A 17435-nucleotide genomic window follows, 5' to 3' on the forward strand; every position below is an offset into this window, starting at 1 on the left:
AAGTTCTGCCAGTGGGACCTATCCTCTAAGTCCTCCACCTTCTCCAGGAGCTTCTTCTGCTGATCTCTCAGCATCCCCACCTCCAACTCCACCGCAGTTTGATGTTCCTCCTGCTCAGCCAGCGCCTTCTCTACCTTCTGGATCGCCCGATCCTGGGCGTCCAATCTAAGCTCCAGCCACTCAATTGACTCTGTTATCGGGTCCGAGCAGTCCCATTGCTGCTTAGCAAAGCCTTGCTGAATAACTTGCATCAGCTGCTCTGTTGAGCGGTGGGTCGACAAACCAGAGGCCCGGTCCTCCGCCATGCTGTCTCCCGCTGCAGCTTCAGCCCAAGCCTTCTCTGTCCTTCTGTTTCTGCCTTTCCGAGCACTTCTAGTCCTTCTCTCCATGCACCGATGTGGGAATTCAGTACACAATTGCCTCTGTCACCAGTTTTACAATTCAAGTCCGGTGGAAAATCGGGGGGAAAGGTCCAAAAGTCCGCCCAAAGCGGGAGCCACCAAATGTGCGACTTACTCCTTTATAGCCGCCACCAGAAGTCAACAGTAAACAACGTTAAGGAGGAGAAAGCTAGGTTTATAAATAGTGGCGTGCTAATGGGTTATGGGACGCGGGCAGGAAGGCGGAGATGAGATCGAGATGAGATCAGCCTTGATCACAGTGAATGGCGGAGTAGGCTCGAGGGGCTGAATTGCCTAGTACTGCTCCTTGGTTTTATGTTCTTTAGGATGCTGAGTGTTGCATACTAGCCCTGTATCATTACAATCACTGTAATCACTTTGCTGCTGATTGAGAATAGACTGACGGGATGGTAATTGGCTTTTTAACGTGGTGCCACCTTATATCTCAGGTACAAATGTAACCTGAAAAGTCTGGCATTATCATCCAGAAGTGAGAAGACAGGTAGCAGCAGCCATTGGCAGCAAGAAATTCTGACTAGGAATCGGGAGGTTTGGTTGAGCTTGGCTTGGCGGAGTACTCAACATGAATCATAAGGTAGGTGTCACATTTAATTAATTGACCTAACTCAGTGCACAAAGCCATCTACATTTGTGATCAATAGCCATGTCAAACAAAGAGTTGCCAGCAGCCAGATGTGAAAAAACTGTCACAATACCTTTCAGTCTCAGTCATTCCAACCTTTATTTGCTCTTGGAAGGCTTGATGTAGATGTGCTCAGTAAATTTTTTCCATTATTAAGTATATATTTCCCATATTCGCATTTCAAGTGTTTCTCTATTGAGAGGAAGCAACAATGTATCAATATCTGCCTTTAGGGATTGAGCGTGTTCACTAGATCCTTGTGCTGATTTCATGCGCTTGTATGCTCTGTAATGCATCTGTAGTCACTTGTCCAGAATGGTTTAATGAAACAAATGTGATTTTCCCCAGGAGACACCTTCATTATTCATCCAAACGTTTGTTGCTCCACTGCTGTTGGGCAGCCTTAGAGTGGCCAAAGATCTTGGTGTTTTTCAAACCTTCCATTATATGGTTCTCCAAAATGTTGAGTGTAGATTGGATAATGTCATGTCCAGTAAGGGCATGTCTAATTAATAAGTTTTAAAAGATGAACTTTACTCTTTTGGATCTGACCTTTCTTTTAAAGTAGACATCATGAACATCAAAGGATGGCCACCAAAGGTCATCTGACCTCATCGGTAAATTCAAAGTCTGCCACCCTGTCTCAAAGGACCAAAATATACATTCCAGACTATCCATTTCATGAGACCATCCAAAAGACATTCCAAAATTGAATGGGCCCTTCTGAAACGAAGATGGTTGGTGGGATTCTCCGACCTGCGCCGGGTTGGAAAATTGCCAGGGCGCCGCGCAAATCGCACCACGCCGTGGCGTAATTGAGGCCAACGTGGTTGGCGCGGCGCCGGAGCGCCCCCCACGTGACTCTCCGGCCAGGATGGGCCAAGCGGCCGTAATAAAATAACCGAGTCCCGCCAACGCCGTTCTAACCTGCTCTGAGCCGGCAGGACCTCGGCGTTGAAGGATCGGGTGGTGGCCTGTGGGGGGGTAACGAAAGGTCCGGCCTCTCTGTGTTCCAGCCTCCTTTATTCCACGCCTTTACTCCCCGCCGGCCCCTATACTCCTGCGCCATGTTGGGTCGGGGCCGGCGCGGACAAGGGAGACACCGCGCATGCGCGGAAATCACGCCGGTGGGACTGCGCATGCGCGGGTTCGCGCTGGACCCACTGTGCATTCGCATATCCCCCCGCCGCCCATTCCACGGCCGGATCAGCAGCAGGAGCGGCGTGAACCGCTCCGGCGCCCTGCTGGTCCCCTGTAGGGGCCAGATTGCTGATCCTGGGGCCGTGTTGACACCATTAGCCTCAGGATCAGAGAATCCTGCCCGGTTACTGTCTCAACCCCACTCAGAATGAATGTTTTCAAACAATAACCCAGGTTGTGGCGAATCAATATAAAACCACAATCATGTTTGGAAAATGGAACAGTGAGAAGGCACTTGGTAGAGAAGCTTCCTTTTAAACTTTAAGCGCTATCTGCACAGATCCATAGCAGTAGCCGACAGCGAAGTTTGGATTGGATTTGTTTATTGTCACGTATACCGAGGTACAGTGAAAAGTATTTTTCTGCGAGCAGCTCAAGTACATGGGAAGAAAAGGGAATAAAAGAAAATACATAATCGGGCAACACAAGGTATACAATACATAAGTACTGGCATCGGATGAAGCATACAGGGTGTAGTGTTAATGAGGTTAGTCCATAAGAGGGTCATTTAGGAGTCTGGTAACAGTGGGGAAGAAGCTGTTTTTGAGTCTGTTCGTGCGTGTTCTCAGACTTCTGTATCTCCTGCCCGATGGAAGAAGTTGGAAGAGTGAGTAAGCCAGGTGGGAGGGGTCTTTGATTATGCTGCCCGCTTTCCCCAGGCAGCCAGATGAGATGTTGGAGGTAGATAGGAGTTATGCAGAAGATGGGGACCCAGCAAAGACCCAGCAAAGGTGGAAAAGAGGAAGGAACTACAGGCGAGCTTCGACCGACTGTCCACCAGGAAGGCGGTGTGCCAACTGAGACGAGCAAGGGGTGCAGTTTATGAACATGGAGATAAGGGTATGTTAGCAGGTCAGCTCCGGAGGGAGGCAGCGGCAAGGGAAATTCTTCAGGTGAGGGATAGGGCAGGGAAGCTGGTGGTGGCTCTGGAGCTGATTAACAAAGTTTTTGAGGAGTTTTATGAGAGGTTGTACAGATCAGAGCCACCCGGGGGAGATCATGAGATGCAGGGATTTCTGAATGGGTTGAAGTACCCGAGGCTAGGGGACGGGGACAGGGCTACATTAGAAGGAGCAATAGTGGAGCAGGAGATAAAGGATGCGATTGGGAGGATGCAGTTGGGGAAGGTGGCAGGGCCGGATGGATTTCCGGTGGAATATTATGAAAAATTCAAGGATAAGCTGGCACTGCTGATGGTGGGGATTTTTGAAAAGGCGATAGGGAAGGACTGCTGCCACAAATCTTGGGGCAGGCATCGATTTCACTGTTTCTAAAAAAAGATAAGGATCCGACGGAGTGTGGGTCGTATAGGCCTATATCACTTCTGAATGTGGATGCAAAAGTATTGGCGAAGGTGCTGGTGGGTAGGCTGGAGGGGTGCCTCCCAAAAGTGATAGGTGAGGATCAGACGGAGTTTGTGAAAGGGAGGCAGCTGTTTTCGAACATTAGGAGGGTTTTGAACGTCATTATGGCACCGGCGGAAGGAAAGAAAACAGAGGTGGTTGTGGCATTGGACGCCGAGAAGGCGTTTGACCGGGTAGAATGGGGGTACCTGTTGGCAGTGCTGGAGCGGTTTGGGATTGGACCAAGATTTGTGAACTGGGTAAAGCTATTATATAAGGAGCCGAAGGCGAGTGTCCGCACAAACAATATCGGTTCGAGGTACTTTCCTCTCCACCGTGAGACGAGGCAAGGATGTCCTATGTCCCCCCTGCTGTTTGCACTCGCGATTGAGCCGTTGGCCATTGCATTCAGAAGTTCGGGCGTATGGAAAGGAATAGTGCGGGGGGGGTGGGGAATAGAGCATAGGGTGTCCTTATATACTTACGACTTGCTGCTATTTTGGAAGAAGATAAGACACCACTGGAAGGGATCAAAGCAAAGTGGGAGGAAGAGTTGGGAGAGGTTATAGAGGAGGGGGTCTGGTGTGAGGTGCTACGGAGACTAAATGCCTCCACCTCATGTGCGAGGTTGGGGCTGATACAGCTGAAGGTGGTGTACAGGGCACACCTCACGAGGGCGAGGATGAGCCGATTCTTTGAAGGAGTAGAAGATGTGTGTGAGCATTGCGGGGGGGGGGGGGGGGGGGGGGGGGCTAATCACGTTCATATGTTTTGGTCCTGTCCAAAGCTAGATGATTACTGGAAGGAGGTTTTTAGGGTAATTTCCAAGGTGGTGCACGTGAAACTGGACCCGGGTCCCTGGGAGGCCATATTTGGGGTGTCGGACCAGCCAGGGTTGGAAACGGGTGCAGAGGCAGATATCGTAGCCTTCCCCTCGTTGATTGCCCGAAAGGGGATCCTGCTGGGATGGAGAGCAGCCTCTCCACCCTGTGCCCTGGCGTGGCGGGAAGGGGGGGGGGGGGGGGGGGGGGGGCTGTTGGAATACTTGGCCCTTGAGAAGGTTAAGTTTGAACTGAGGGGAAGGATGGTGGGGTTCTACAAGTCATGGGCATTATTCATTATGCACTTTCAAGAACTGGATAACATCGAACATTAGTTTGGGGGGTGGGTGGGTGTGAGGGTTGGAGGGAGGGGAGTTGTGTATATTACGGGTGACTATGGGTAATCCCTGATTCCTTTTTGTCATTTGTTTATGTTAACATGTGGGCTAATGTTTGGGGGTTGGTGGGAGGATGGGATCATTGTTATTGTTATGGGGATTGACATATCTGTTGCTGATTATTGTTTATTGTTGGTGGGTGTAAATTCGGGATAAAATATGAAAAAGGAGGAGAATAAAAATATTTTTTAACAAAAGGATTTCAGAAGTCTCTGTGAGATTCCCCCTCATTCTTCTGAACTCCAGCAATAACAATCCTAACCTAGTCAATCTCTCCTCATATGACAGTCCCGCCATCCCTGAAATCAGTCTGGTAAACCTTCGCTGCACTCCCTCGAGAGCAAGAACACCTTTCCTCAGAAAAGGAGACCAAAACTGCGCACAATATTCTAGGTGTAGCCTCACCAAGGCCCTGTTTAATTGCAACAACACACCCTGCTCCTGTACTTGAAACCTCTCGCAATGAAGGCCATTAGCCTTCTTTACCTCCTGCTGTACCTGCATGCTTACCTTCAGTGACTGCTGCACAAGGACACCCAGGTCCCGTTGCACACTCCTCTTTTCCAATTTACAACTGTTCAGGTAGTAATCTGCCTAAGCTACACTTCAAGAGTGAAGATGCCTTTTCTATCAGACCTGCGACATATATTTCCTACAATAGGACAAACACGTAAAGTGTGAACTATTCCATTGGTTTATAACTTGCAAAAATGCATATTCTCTTTAATTATACTTTCCTTGAGCACTTTCTGTGCGGGACGTTTGATAGTGAGTGCCGTAGATTTTGGGGTGATCAAATGAATAAACAATCAACTATATTTAAACCCATGAAAAGCTTGCTGCTGGTTATTCAAATTGTCCAACCACTCAGGGGTCAAGAAACACATACATCTTCCTTTCAAAAGCTTACTGATTATGGACAATAGGGAAGGGAATAGTGATTGCAGTAGTTCTCTCTCACTTTGTTTGTAAAAATATGTTGTAACCCAAGGTGTCTCAAGCCTCAGTTACACCATTTGGTTAGGAAGCTAAGGCAGCACCTCAAAGAAGGCAGGGTCCACTGTAGAGACCTTTGCAGCAATCATACTCTCTACGGTGATCTAGAGTTGACAAATCCACCAAAACCTGGCCACATATTTTGGGCTTCATTGGCGCAGTTAAACTGCCCAAGTTACTGTGTATGCTCTCAAATGTCTGCATGGACTGCTTATGCTGTACTTCCAAACAGTCCTTTTAACACTGCAGAGGAGTATTAGGAGTACATTGTTTGTACAGATTCTGCTGAAGATGGATTTCAATAATGTGGAAATGTATTTTGTCCTGCATTAGTTGCCATCTGACAGCAGGCCTAGAGGTACCAGTTTCTTGTGCACTGAATTGACAGTGTGGTCTTTCAGAATGAACAAATAGTCTTTCATCCCCCTCTTTCACCTCCATTAATTCTTCCTCAATTGTGTCTCATCTGGCACCCCATCCACAAATGTGCTGGGCCATTTTAGCGACAGAGTGTTGACGCGTCGTAAATGCCGGAGCGTTTTACGACGGCACATCTGGCAGCTAGGAGCAGCGATCCCCAATCTACAGGGGGCCAGCACGGTGCTGGAGAGCCTCACGCAGCTCCAGCTGCCGATACGGGCCCTAGAACTTACAACCGTGAGTCCGCGAATGCACGCCACGGCCGGCGCGGGTCCGCGCCTGTGCGCCACAGACGTCTTCGTGCCAGTCCCCACGCAAAATGGCAGAGCCCTACAGGGGCCCGGCGTGGAGGAACATAGACCTGCCCCGGAATGAGCACGTCCCGCGATCTGGGGCTCCTGGCCACTGTGAAGGCCCCCCCCCCCCAGTCAGATCCCCCCTCCTCCCCACCAGGACGGCCCCCGCAGCTAGGACGCCGGGGGCTTGTTGGGTAGGACCACATGCGAACGACGCCGGCAGAACTCGGCGGCCACTCGGCCCGTAGTGCGCGGAGAAATGCCGGGGTGGGGCACGGAAGCATGAATCCTGACATGCCGCTTCAACGCTGGCGCCGCGGCGACTCGAGGATCGTCGGCCTAGCGACGTGGCGGGATTCGTGCCCCCGCCGCCGATTCTCCAACCTGGCGAGGGATCGGAGAAACCTGCCCGCGAAGTTTCACCCATCTTATATTCCTGTTTTGAGGCAAATGACGAAGGACATTAGTTGAAAGATCCCTTTTGAAACATATTTGGAGACTTTCTTCTCACTGTCCAATTGATTCCTTCTAGAAAATATGTCATTATTTTAACTGTTAAAAATGTTGCTTTCAACTGATATTTTTTTGGTGAGGTTTCTTTCGCTAAGGTTAACTTGGCAAAGTTTGGAATTTTATATTTTGGAGTTTAGGCAAAATGGCTAAATTATAGCAAAGAATATTGAGCACAATTGCTGGAGAAGTATCATTCTTCTAAAATTACATCATTAATGTGTTGAGATAATTGAGGTCTTTAGTTGGGAAATGTGCTGTTAAAGTGCTTATTTTTGTGTATGCATGTAATATTTGAACGCCTCACATTATGATGAATCCCTAAAAACACTTTTAAAAATCTTTTTTAAGAATGGCAAGCTGAGAAGTTAGGGTTGATGATATTTGGAAGAGTTATTGAGGTAAAGAGTGGGAGATGGCAATTTTTCCAAAGAATGTTGCTGATGACTCCGCGCACTACGGGCCGAGTGGCCGCCGAGTTCTGCCGGCGTCGTTCGCGTGTAGTCCTACCCAACAATCCCCCGGCATTCTAGCTGCGGGGGCCGTCCTGGTGGGAGGGAGGGGGGATCCGACTCGGGTGGGGGGGGGCCTCCACGGTGGCCAGGAGCCCCAGATCGCGGGGCGTGCTCATTCTGGGGCGGGCCTCTTGGAAAGGAACTTGGCTGTAGCGAATTGTTTATTTCATATCTGGCACCATAAATTTGCAGAAGGGATCACATAAGGCAGACTACAGAAGGAATATTTTTCCACAAGGACTAAATTCTTATGGATCCCACTTTTTTCTTAATCCAGGTGCACAAGAGATAAAATGGGAAATAAAAGTGAAAAAGTATCAAAGGCTATTGGGTGCATTTTCTGTTCCCGCCAGCCATGGGAATCGTCGGGAGCAGGATGGACAATTTAATGGCCCATTTAAAGGTTCGTCGAACTCAGGTGTGAATTTCCGGTCTTGGGGCGGGAACAATTGGAAAATCCCGTCTGCCACAGGAATCGTCGATGGCTGGACGGACAATTTGATAGACGATTCAAAGGTCCACTGACCTCGGAAGGGAATTTCCAGTTTTGGGGCGGGTGCAACCAGAGAATCCCACCCATAAATCAGAAAAATTGGAAATGACTGGTGACTGTGGTGATGTGCATCACTGTAAATACACAAGGGGTTAATGTAACTACACGTAGACTCGCCAGACACTAGAGGGACCACCAGAGACATGACACACAGACACTCAACCAATAGAACAGTTAGGTATGACACAACCAATGGACATTCATGATACACACAGAGGTGACACGACCACAGGGGGGCATTACACCAACCCATATATAAAGGACACAACAGACATGATCTGCCTCTTTCCAGTGGAGACAGTCAGTGAGTACAGACACAGGGTTGATTCAATATCACTCCCACCACATGGATTGTAGCAGACTGGTTAGTCAGTCTGGGTAGCTATAGAAGGATTAACAGTAGTGTCAAACCCGAGTAATAGAAGTGTAAATATTTTAATAAACGTGTTGAAGTTATCTCCACGTCTCAACCTTCCTTTGTCAAGTGCACCACAAGGAAGCCGCTTATGCTACTCTTAGAGCATAACAAGACATGGTACCAGCAGTGAACTGTTTTAATCCATATAGCTAAAGCTCAGCGTACAGTGACAACCAGCAACAATACTCAGGCAAGATGTTCGAGATCCCGGTTCCGCCGCGGCTCCAGCGTCACGGCGATCTCTGCGAAAACTGGCGGGCATTCCGGCAAAGGTTTGAGATCTTCCTGGTAGCAGCTGACCTACAAGACGTGGCTGATGCTGAAAAGACAGAGCTTCTGCTCACCATCGCCGGTGCCAGAGCAGAAGAAATCTTAAAAAAATTCAAGTTCTCCAAAAGGCAAAAGAGGAGCAACTTCCAGGCAGTCCTGGACAAATTCGGTAAATACTGTGAGGAAAACACACTCCAACCAGCAGAAAACGGCAAGAGAAGCGCCAGTACTCACGAGGAGATCCCGGAGCAGAGAACAATTTTGATCGGCGGCCATCTTTGTAAAGGTACTGCACATGCGCAGTTGCGTGAGAAGTACACAGACCGGGAAGGTCCCTTTGCGTGAGAAGCCGATATGCGCATGCGCAAACACTTCCTACGTCTGATATCACATGCGTCATGACGTCAGAGGCCCAGGACCACGCCCACTTAAAGGGGAAACATCCTAAATCACGAAAAAATCTCTTAAAGCCGTAAAACAAGCTTCCTTCACCTGGAATGACAGAACAATGCCTGAAATTCAACCAGGAAATGAAATTAACCTCCGACGAATACTGCAACAAGCAGTTAGCTACGTCCAAACAGATGATTCAGACCTTGAATACTCCGACACCGACCTTTATTTTTTCTCTGGACCTCGCGAGCCCAATGCTAACTCCGACACAAACAGTGATGATATGGTCCGAGAAGACTACGATTCGGACGAAGGTATTTTCATTAGAAATGGCAACCCCCGTACTGAATCCGACACAGACGCGGATTCATTCTTCGGATTTGAGGATCTTCAGCCCAGCATATATGACATCCCGACTCGTGAGTGCTGGATTATGCTGCGGCCTGACACCAGGAGACAGAGAGCGGTACAAGCCCACGGAGAGCGGCCTGCTGCCACACAGAGGGTGGTCCACGCACCGCTAAGTGTTCCCGACTTCACGACAGAAGACACGCAAGACTCCACACCGCAGTCCTTGCACGAACAAGAAGTGACTCCACTGTCACAAGCCTTCACAGCAAGCTCATATACAGCCTCCATGATGGAAGCAACGCAAGACTCCGACGCGTAGTCCTGGCAGGAACAAGACCCTGAGGGCGTGGCAACCTCCTCTGACCAACTAGCAGCAGACGATGCAAGTCTGCCATGCTCAAGTAAACAGCAAGAAGACCATGACAGTCCACCACGCTGCAGCACACAGCAGGACGTGTATGATGGTCTCTCATACTCCAGTGAAGAACAAAGCGACGATGACAGTCCAAGCCCAAATGAAGAACAACAGCAAGACAATGACACTCCACCCAGATTGTTTGAGCTACCAGATGAAGACTCCGACAATTTACCCAACCCAAGTGAATAACAAGAAGCTACTGAGGCTCTACCCACTGCATGTGAGACGAGTGACGACAGGATCCCACTTCCCATGCAAGATGTGCAAAGTGACAGACCTCAGCTAGTGTGTACAGAGGTACTCGATGATCACTGTGAGACCTCTGGTGACTCCGGTGACACCACGTTACTTCCAACCTCATTCGCTCAAACTTCTCCACAAGTCAATGCATTCCTGCATGTTCCGGCTCCAGACGTGCAGCTTCAAGAAATCTCAGCTGACTCCAGTGAACCTGCTAAGACTCCGGACGGGGAGCACCGACAAACCACAACTGACTCAGGTGACACAAACCAGACTCCAGACGGGGAGCATCAACAAACCAGCACTGACTCAGGTGAAACAGACCAGACTCCAGATGGCGAGCAACCAAACGCCGACTCTGATTCACATAAGCCGGACTTTACTCCAGACAGGGAGTGCCGCAACCTCAGTGACAGCAGTTGCCACAACGACAGGAGATGGATCACTTAACAATTACACTGGGTCAGTAATAACAAGCAGTGGCTACAGTCCAAGTGGAATACACCAAGATTCACCACAGCTCTATCCTTCCAAGCCATACCCACACATTTTTTCCACACCAGCAGTGCAGCCAATGACAGCTTATGCTGGACAAACCCAGTATTCAGGTATGCAGCAGCCAGCAGTCTATGCAGCATCTTCTCAAACAGGCCAGCACTACGGATTGCCCACTAATGGAATCGAGACAGAAGGAGGACTACCGCAAGCGCAATCTGCACTACAGACGGGATGCCTTAGTTACAGCCCAGGATTTGCTGCACCCCAGCCTGGCCAGACGGCATATTCCTATCAGATGCAAGGTTCTAGTTTCACGCCATCGCCAGGTATTTATGCGAGCAGCAATTCTGTTTCCAATTCAACAAGCTTCAACAGTTCTCATCAGAATTACCCTTCCTACACTGCATTTGGCCAAAACCAGTATGCACAGTATTATCCAACCTCAACATATGGCACATACATGACCTCAAATGATACTGTTGATGGCACCTCTTCAACGTCAGCAACATATCAGCAACAAGATGCCATCCAACATCACCATCACAAACAACAAAAAAAGACTCCAAATCAGACAGCGAATTGATTTGACCACTTCTTGGTTCCTGATACACAGGGACACCAATGGCGTTCACAAGGACATGCGACCATCAAATTCACCAACTCACCTAGAGAGACATTTGACCATGATGATTGATGGCTTTGGACTCACACATATGATTTGGACTTATTGTTTCATGTTCTCATGACTTGTACATACCATAACTTATCTGCCTGTTTTTTATTCAATTTTCTTTAAGTGTACAGAACATATGTAACATGTAAAAAAGGGGGATGTGGTGATGTGCATCACTGTAAATACACAAGGGGTTAAAGTAAATACATGTAGACTAGCCAGACACTAGAGGGAGCACCAGAGAAATGACACACAGACACTCAACCAATAGAACAGTTAGATAGGACACAACCAATGGGCATTCACGATACACACAGGAGGGTATTGCACCAACCCAGGGCAGCAGGGTAGCATGGTGGTTAGCATAAATGCTTCACAGCTCCAGGGTCCCAGGTTCGATTCCCGGCTGGGTCACTGTCTGTGTGGAGTCTGCACGTCCTCCCCCTGTGTGCGTGGGTTTCCTCCGGGTGCTCCGGTTTCCTCCCACAGTCCAAAGATGTGCGGGTTAGGTGGATTGGCCATGCTAAATTGCCCGTAGTGTCCTAATAAAAGTAAGGTTAAGGTGAGGGGTTGTTGGGTTACGGGTATAGGGTGGATACGTGGGTTTGAGTAGGGTGATCATGGCTCGGCACAACATTGAGGGCCGAAGGGCCTGTTCTGTGCTGTACTGTTCTATGTTCTATGTTCTATAAAGGACACAACACACATGATCTGCCTCTTTCCAGTGGAGACAGTCAGTGAGTACAGACACAGGGTTGATTCAATATCACTCCCACCACGTGGATTGTAGCAGACTGGTTAGTCCGTCTGGGTAGCTATAGAAGGATTAACAGTAGTGTCGAACCCGAGTAATAGAAGTGTAAATAGTTTAATGAACGTGTTGAAGTTATCTCCAAGTCTGAACCTTCCTTTGTCAAGTGCCCCACAAGGAAGCCGCTTATGCTACGCTTAGAGCATAACAAGACAATGATGTAGAATAGTTCAGTAACAGTTGTGGAGAAAATGGATCGGTTAACACTTTAGGTTCACAGCTCTTCGTCAGAGCACACCAGGATTGCGACCTAATAATGCAAAGGCTGGTGAGGAACAGTATCATGGTTGTGAGGGGAAGAATGGGTAAGAGAAAAGGCATGGGATGTTGGGTAGAATTGGTTCGGGGGCCTGCCAATCTTACCAGAGGAGGAATTAAAGAAAGACATTTCAGCAGTGCTTTTGTAGAAGGTAGAGTCATAGCAGATGAGATAGAGATGGAGAAGTTGACAGAAAAAGACAGGGTTCAAACACAAATGAGGGTGGGAAGAAGAATAAACATGGTAATAGAGGAGGTCCATGAGCTTGTAATCGATTCCTCTGGAAAACCTATCATGCGGGTTAGAGGACGAGAAATTCAGGAAGGCAGGGAAAGAGTCAGAGATAGATCAAGCCAAGGAGCAGTTTGAAAATGAAAGCATAAATAAAATTATCAAGATCACAGCAAGGAACTAGAGCACCTAATTTTAATTAATTTCTATGTCTCAAACTATCTAATTATAACAATGACAGTCCTCAATTGAATTATTTTTCCTATGTCTGCAATTACGCTAATTGAATATTTCTGTGATCTTATATAAAGACACTGCCGTCATTGAACACACAGAATACGACAGCCATGAATCTTCATGTTCCTTTGTTTACAGTATCTTCTTATAATATATCTGCTCTCAGGTTGTCTTTTAATACATTACATCAATCATTCTGTCATCTGTTACTTTTCACACCAAAATGAGATCAGTTCAATGTTTTATACAAAGAATAGTTCAACTGGTTAAAAAGTACGTTACGCCAAAGCAAATTTGAAACCATTCAATATGTGGCCGCTGGCAGATAAAGCTATAAAAGGTAACATCATTTTTAGCATTATTAATATAGACACTAAATGGAAGAGCAAAGAAGTAACCATAAATTTTCCAAAACATTGGTTAGGCCACAGTTAAGGTACTGTGTGTACAATGTTTGTTCAGGATGATGCTTGGGGTGCCAGCAGCTCGGGTTCAATTCCTGTACCGGCCTCCCCGAATAGGCGCCAGAATGTGGCGACTAGGGGCTTTTCACAGAAACTTCATTGAAGCCTACTTGTGACAATAAGCGATTATTAGTACTATTGGATAGGGAATTGTGAAGTGAGTCTTGAGATACCAGAATTTAATCGAATGGAGTTGCACGGGTTGAGAGGAAATTTAATAGGGGTATTCTTTAAAATTATGAAGGGTTTTTATCGAGTCTGCACTGACCCTCTGAAAGAGCACCCGACCTCGGCCCAATCCTCAGCCCTATTCTCAGAACCCCATCTTACCTTTAGACACGAAGGGGCAATTTAACACGGCCAATCCACCTGACCTGACTATGGGAGGAAACTGGAGCACCCGGTGGAAACCCGTGCAGACACGGGGGAAATGTGCAAACTCCACACAGGCTGGATTTGAAACCGGGTCCCTGGTTCTGTGAGGCAGCAGTGTTAACCACAGTGCCTCCCAGAGTTGACAGAGTTAATAGCGAAAGATTACCTCCTCTGGCTGGAGAGCCAATCATAACGGTCCATCAAGTTATCACTGACTGTGGGGAGAGAGGCGAGAAGAAATTCATTTTCATGAAGGGTTGTTGATTTGTAGAATTTTATGTCAAAACAAAAGGTTGGGTCAGACTGTTACATCTTTTAAAGGAATTTTTAGATACCTTTTGAAGAATAAGGAGTCACGAGGAAATAGGAAAGTGGGTTTAATTTTGGGTTAGTCTGGCAAAGAGTAAGTACAGACATGAAGGACTAACTGACCTCCTTCTATGGTCTACACTTTGTGGCTTAATGCTCACTTTTGGACAACTAAGCAAATGCAATACTAAAAGATGAATATAAAATAAAACCCATTGCAAGTTAATTGAGGAAAGATGATTGTTCCAAAGATGGCTCAAGTGCGTCCCGAATGGTGATATTATTTTTCTACAATGACACGCTAATGAATAATTCACACCATGTATCATTTCAAATTCAACACATTGTAACTTCAAGGCATGTTATTTGCCTAACCTAGCGCAGCTGTTCCTGATAGTGAGCCAAAACAGCACATTTTAGCAATGTGCCACAAACCTTTGTCTATTGGCATCGCCTTCCTTAAATGGGAAAAAATAGAAAATTGCCAAGCTTTCGCACACAATAGCAGAGTGCAATGCTCACTCATGGGGCATATAAATTCAGTACACTTTACTGGCATGTAGTTGTTCAAACACTATTTCAATCTTTATTTGAAATGGTCCAAACACCTGTAAGGACTTTGATCTTCTTGTCCATTTTGTTATTTCTTACAGAAAATTTCACAACGCCATCAAAACTAAATCTGTTGTCAAGCTGACGTTTTGGATTTTACTTTCTGTTTTGAAATAACTGTAGATGTACTTGTGCTTAGTTAAATTTGAACGCAGCTCTTGCCTCCTGAATAATCGAGGTAGTACTGAGACAAAGACACATGCTCTAACTATTTTACCAGCCTTAACTACGGTTATTAATGTGGAGAAAATTCTAATTTCATCATGAAGCCTATTCAAATCAAACACATGGGCCGAAATATAATTCTGGGGCTTCTTCCTTTCAGTCATGAGGTCCTTCAAAACTCTGAACTTTCTCCTGTAAAATACCAGTCCCTTTTCTGCAAGGATTTATCCTGACCCCCTGCCACCAGCAGCACTCAACCAACCCGAATTCCACAGGCATGGTCAACACCAAAATGGAATATGTCTACACAATATCCTCAACTCTGCTTACAAGAATCTTGCACAGTAAGAAGTCTTACAACACCAGGTTAAAGTCCAACAGGTTTGTTTCAAACACGAGCTTTCGGAGCACGGCTCCTTCTTCAGGTGTTGTAAGACTTCTTACTGTGCTCACCCCAGTCCAACGCCGGCATCTCCACATCAAGAATCTTGCAGTCAGTCGCTGAGGAGGAGCAACGATGGAAGCAGGAATTTAGGTAGCTGAAGTGGCCTCGCAAACCAGACCAGTCAGGCAGGTCCAAGTGGGTTATAACAATCAGAAGGCCAGAGTTAGAGCATTTGGGAGGGGGGGGGTTCTCCATGTGCAGAGGATGCCCAAACAGGAGGGAACCATGCCCCTGATCCTGTAGCCAGATTGTCATGTTTTACCTAGCGCACTGGCATAGGCACATTTCACCCCTGATAAAATTAATTGGCCATTTAGGAGACTCAGCTGGTCCAAGGGCTGATGGACGGCCCGATCTCTTCCCCATCACTGGTAAAATACTAGTTGAGGCAAGTAGGTAACAAGCATGGTGCCACAGCTCCTTTTCTGTTATCCTATCCAATTTTACAAATCCCCCAACCTGCCAGTCTACTTTGTGGATGTGTGTGTGTGTGTGTGGGGGGGGGGGGGGGGGGGGGGGTTTGGGGGGTTGGGGGGTGGGTGGGGGGGGGGGGGGTTGATGTAGGGGAGGGGAGGGCGGTGAGGGGGGAGGTGGAGGAGAGGGCGGTCACAACACTCTGGTGATTGTTATGAATGCCAATGCAGTTTCTTAAATGTTCTTTCAAATGGGTAATAGCAGGTTCAGGAATTGAGTAAATAGCTATTACATGAAACTTTAACCCATTGCATTCATGATGGATTGTCAGTAAAACTTACAGGGGAAGAAACGTTGACACAGAACCTCATGGACAATTCAGGTAAGCAGTAGATATTACCCAACAGAAAGACAAACTATGTGGAAATGTGAAATTAAGTTATTATGTTGAATTGTTACAAGGTATTGCTGCCTCCTCTTATGTTGACTACCTTTTTAAGGGATCAGAATTGTACACTAAAAAAAGAGACCACTTAGTTCATTGTGCTTGTCTTAGTTCTTTGAAAGAGCTATTCAGTTAGTCCCTGTCCTTATAGCCCTGCACAGTTTTAGCCTTTCTGTATTTATCCAATTGCCTTTTAAAAAGCACTCTTCAATAGGCTGTCACCACTCATTCAGGCCATTCAATTTTGTCTGCCGCTGGGTCAACATGCAGGTTATGCATTACCATTGTCATATCCTTTCACCTTTGAAGTTCTCCTTCACTCTGTGCCATATACCTGCTGCTTCCTTTGCTTTATTTATGATAATACAACCTCTACAGCCAATTCAGAAAAATTGGCGGCTCTGGATCCTGCAGTAGGAACCTCATTTATGCTTCTTCTCAGTAATTCAATTTCCTGCTCCGAGATAATTGGTGACCCATGTCTTGAAAATGCTGCAGCCACTTAAATACTGTCGCAGTGCCAGATTTCCTGCCCCCAGAAATGAACTTCTAATAGAAAAAGCAGCTGGTGATGGGAGCTTGCACTCAGGTTTGACTCAGAATATGTAAGTGGATAAACTAGTTACAGTGGGACTTGGAAATCTGTAGTTTTTTTTCATTTGCGGGATGCAGGCGTCGCTGGGTTGGACAGCATTTATTGCCCATCCATAGTTGCCCTTCAGAAGGTGGTGGTGAGTTGCCTTCTTGAACTGCTGCAGTCCTTGAGGTGTAGGTACACCCACTGTGCTGTTGGAGAGGGAGTTCCAGGATGTTACCCCAGCAACGTGAAGGAACGGCGATATATTTCCAAGTCAGGGTGGTGAGTGACTTGGAAGGGAACCTCCAGGTGATGGGGTTCCCAGGTATCTGCTGCTCTTGTCCTTCTAGATGGTAGTGATTGTGGGTTTGGCAGTTGCTGCCTAAGGAACCTTGGTGAGTTACTGCAGTGCATCTTGTAGATGGTACACTCAGCCGCCACTGCTTGTCGGTGGAGGAGAATTTGAAAGTTTGTGGAAGGAGGAGCAATCAAGCGGGCTGCTTTGTCCTGGATGGTGTTGAACATCTTGTGCGTTCTTGGAGTTGGACTCATCCAGGCAAGTGGAGAATATTCCATTACACTCCTGACTTGTGCTTTGTAGATGGTGGACAGGCTTTGGGGGGGGGGGGGGGGGGGGGGATGTCAGGAGATGAGTTACTCACCATAGAATTCCTAGTCTTTGATCTGCCCTGGTAGCCACAGTATTAATATAGCTAGTCCAGTTTAGCTTCTTG

General features: G+C 47.2%; 1 protein-coding gene across 1 annotated transcript; it reads left to right on the top strand.

Moving 5' to 3' along the window:
- Nucleotides 1–10520: 10520 nt before the first annotated feature.
- Nucleotides 10521–14772, top strand: LOC119975630 (eyes absent homolog 4-like). Its single transcript, XM_038815417.1, has 2 exons — nt 10521–11182; nt 14697–14772. The coding sequence occupies exons 1-2, from the start codon at nt 10521–10523 to the stop codon at nt 14770–14772; spliced, it is 738 nt and encodes a 245-aa protein (XP_038671345.1).
- The last annotated feature ends 2663 nt before the right edge of the window (nt 14773–17435 follow it).

Source organism: Scyliorhinus canicula, chromosome 13 (assembly GCF_902713615.1).
Source record: "Scyliorhinus canicula chromosome 13, sScyCan1.1, whole genome shotgun sequence".
Lineage (NCBI taxonomy): Eukaryota > Metazoa > Chordata > Chondrichthyes > Carcharhiniformes > Scyliorhinidae > Scyliorhinus > Scyliorhinus canicula.

Excerpts from the sequence above, each read along its gene's own strand:
- LOC119975630 (XM_038815417.1), top strand. The coding sequence starts at position 10,521 with ATGGCGAGCAACCAAACGCCGACTCTGATTCACATAAGCCGGACTTTA. Across the intron at positions 11,183-14,696 it reads GTTGATGGCACCTCTTCAAC|AAAATTTCACAACGCCATCA; the intron begins GTCAGCAACATA and ends TATTTCTTACAG.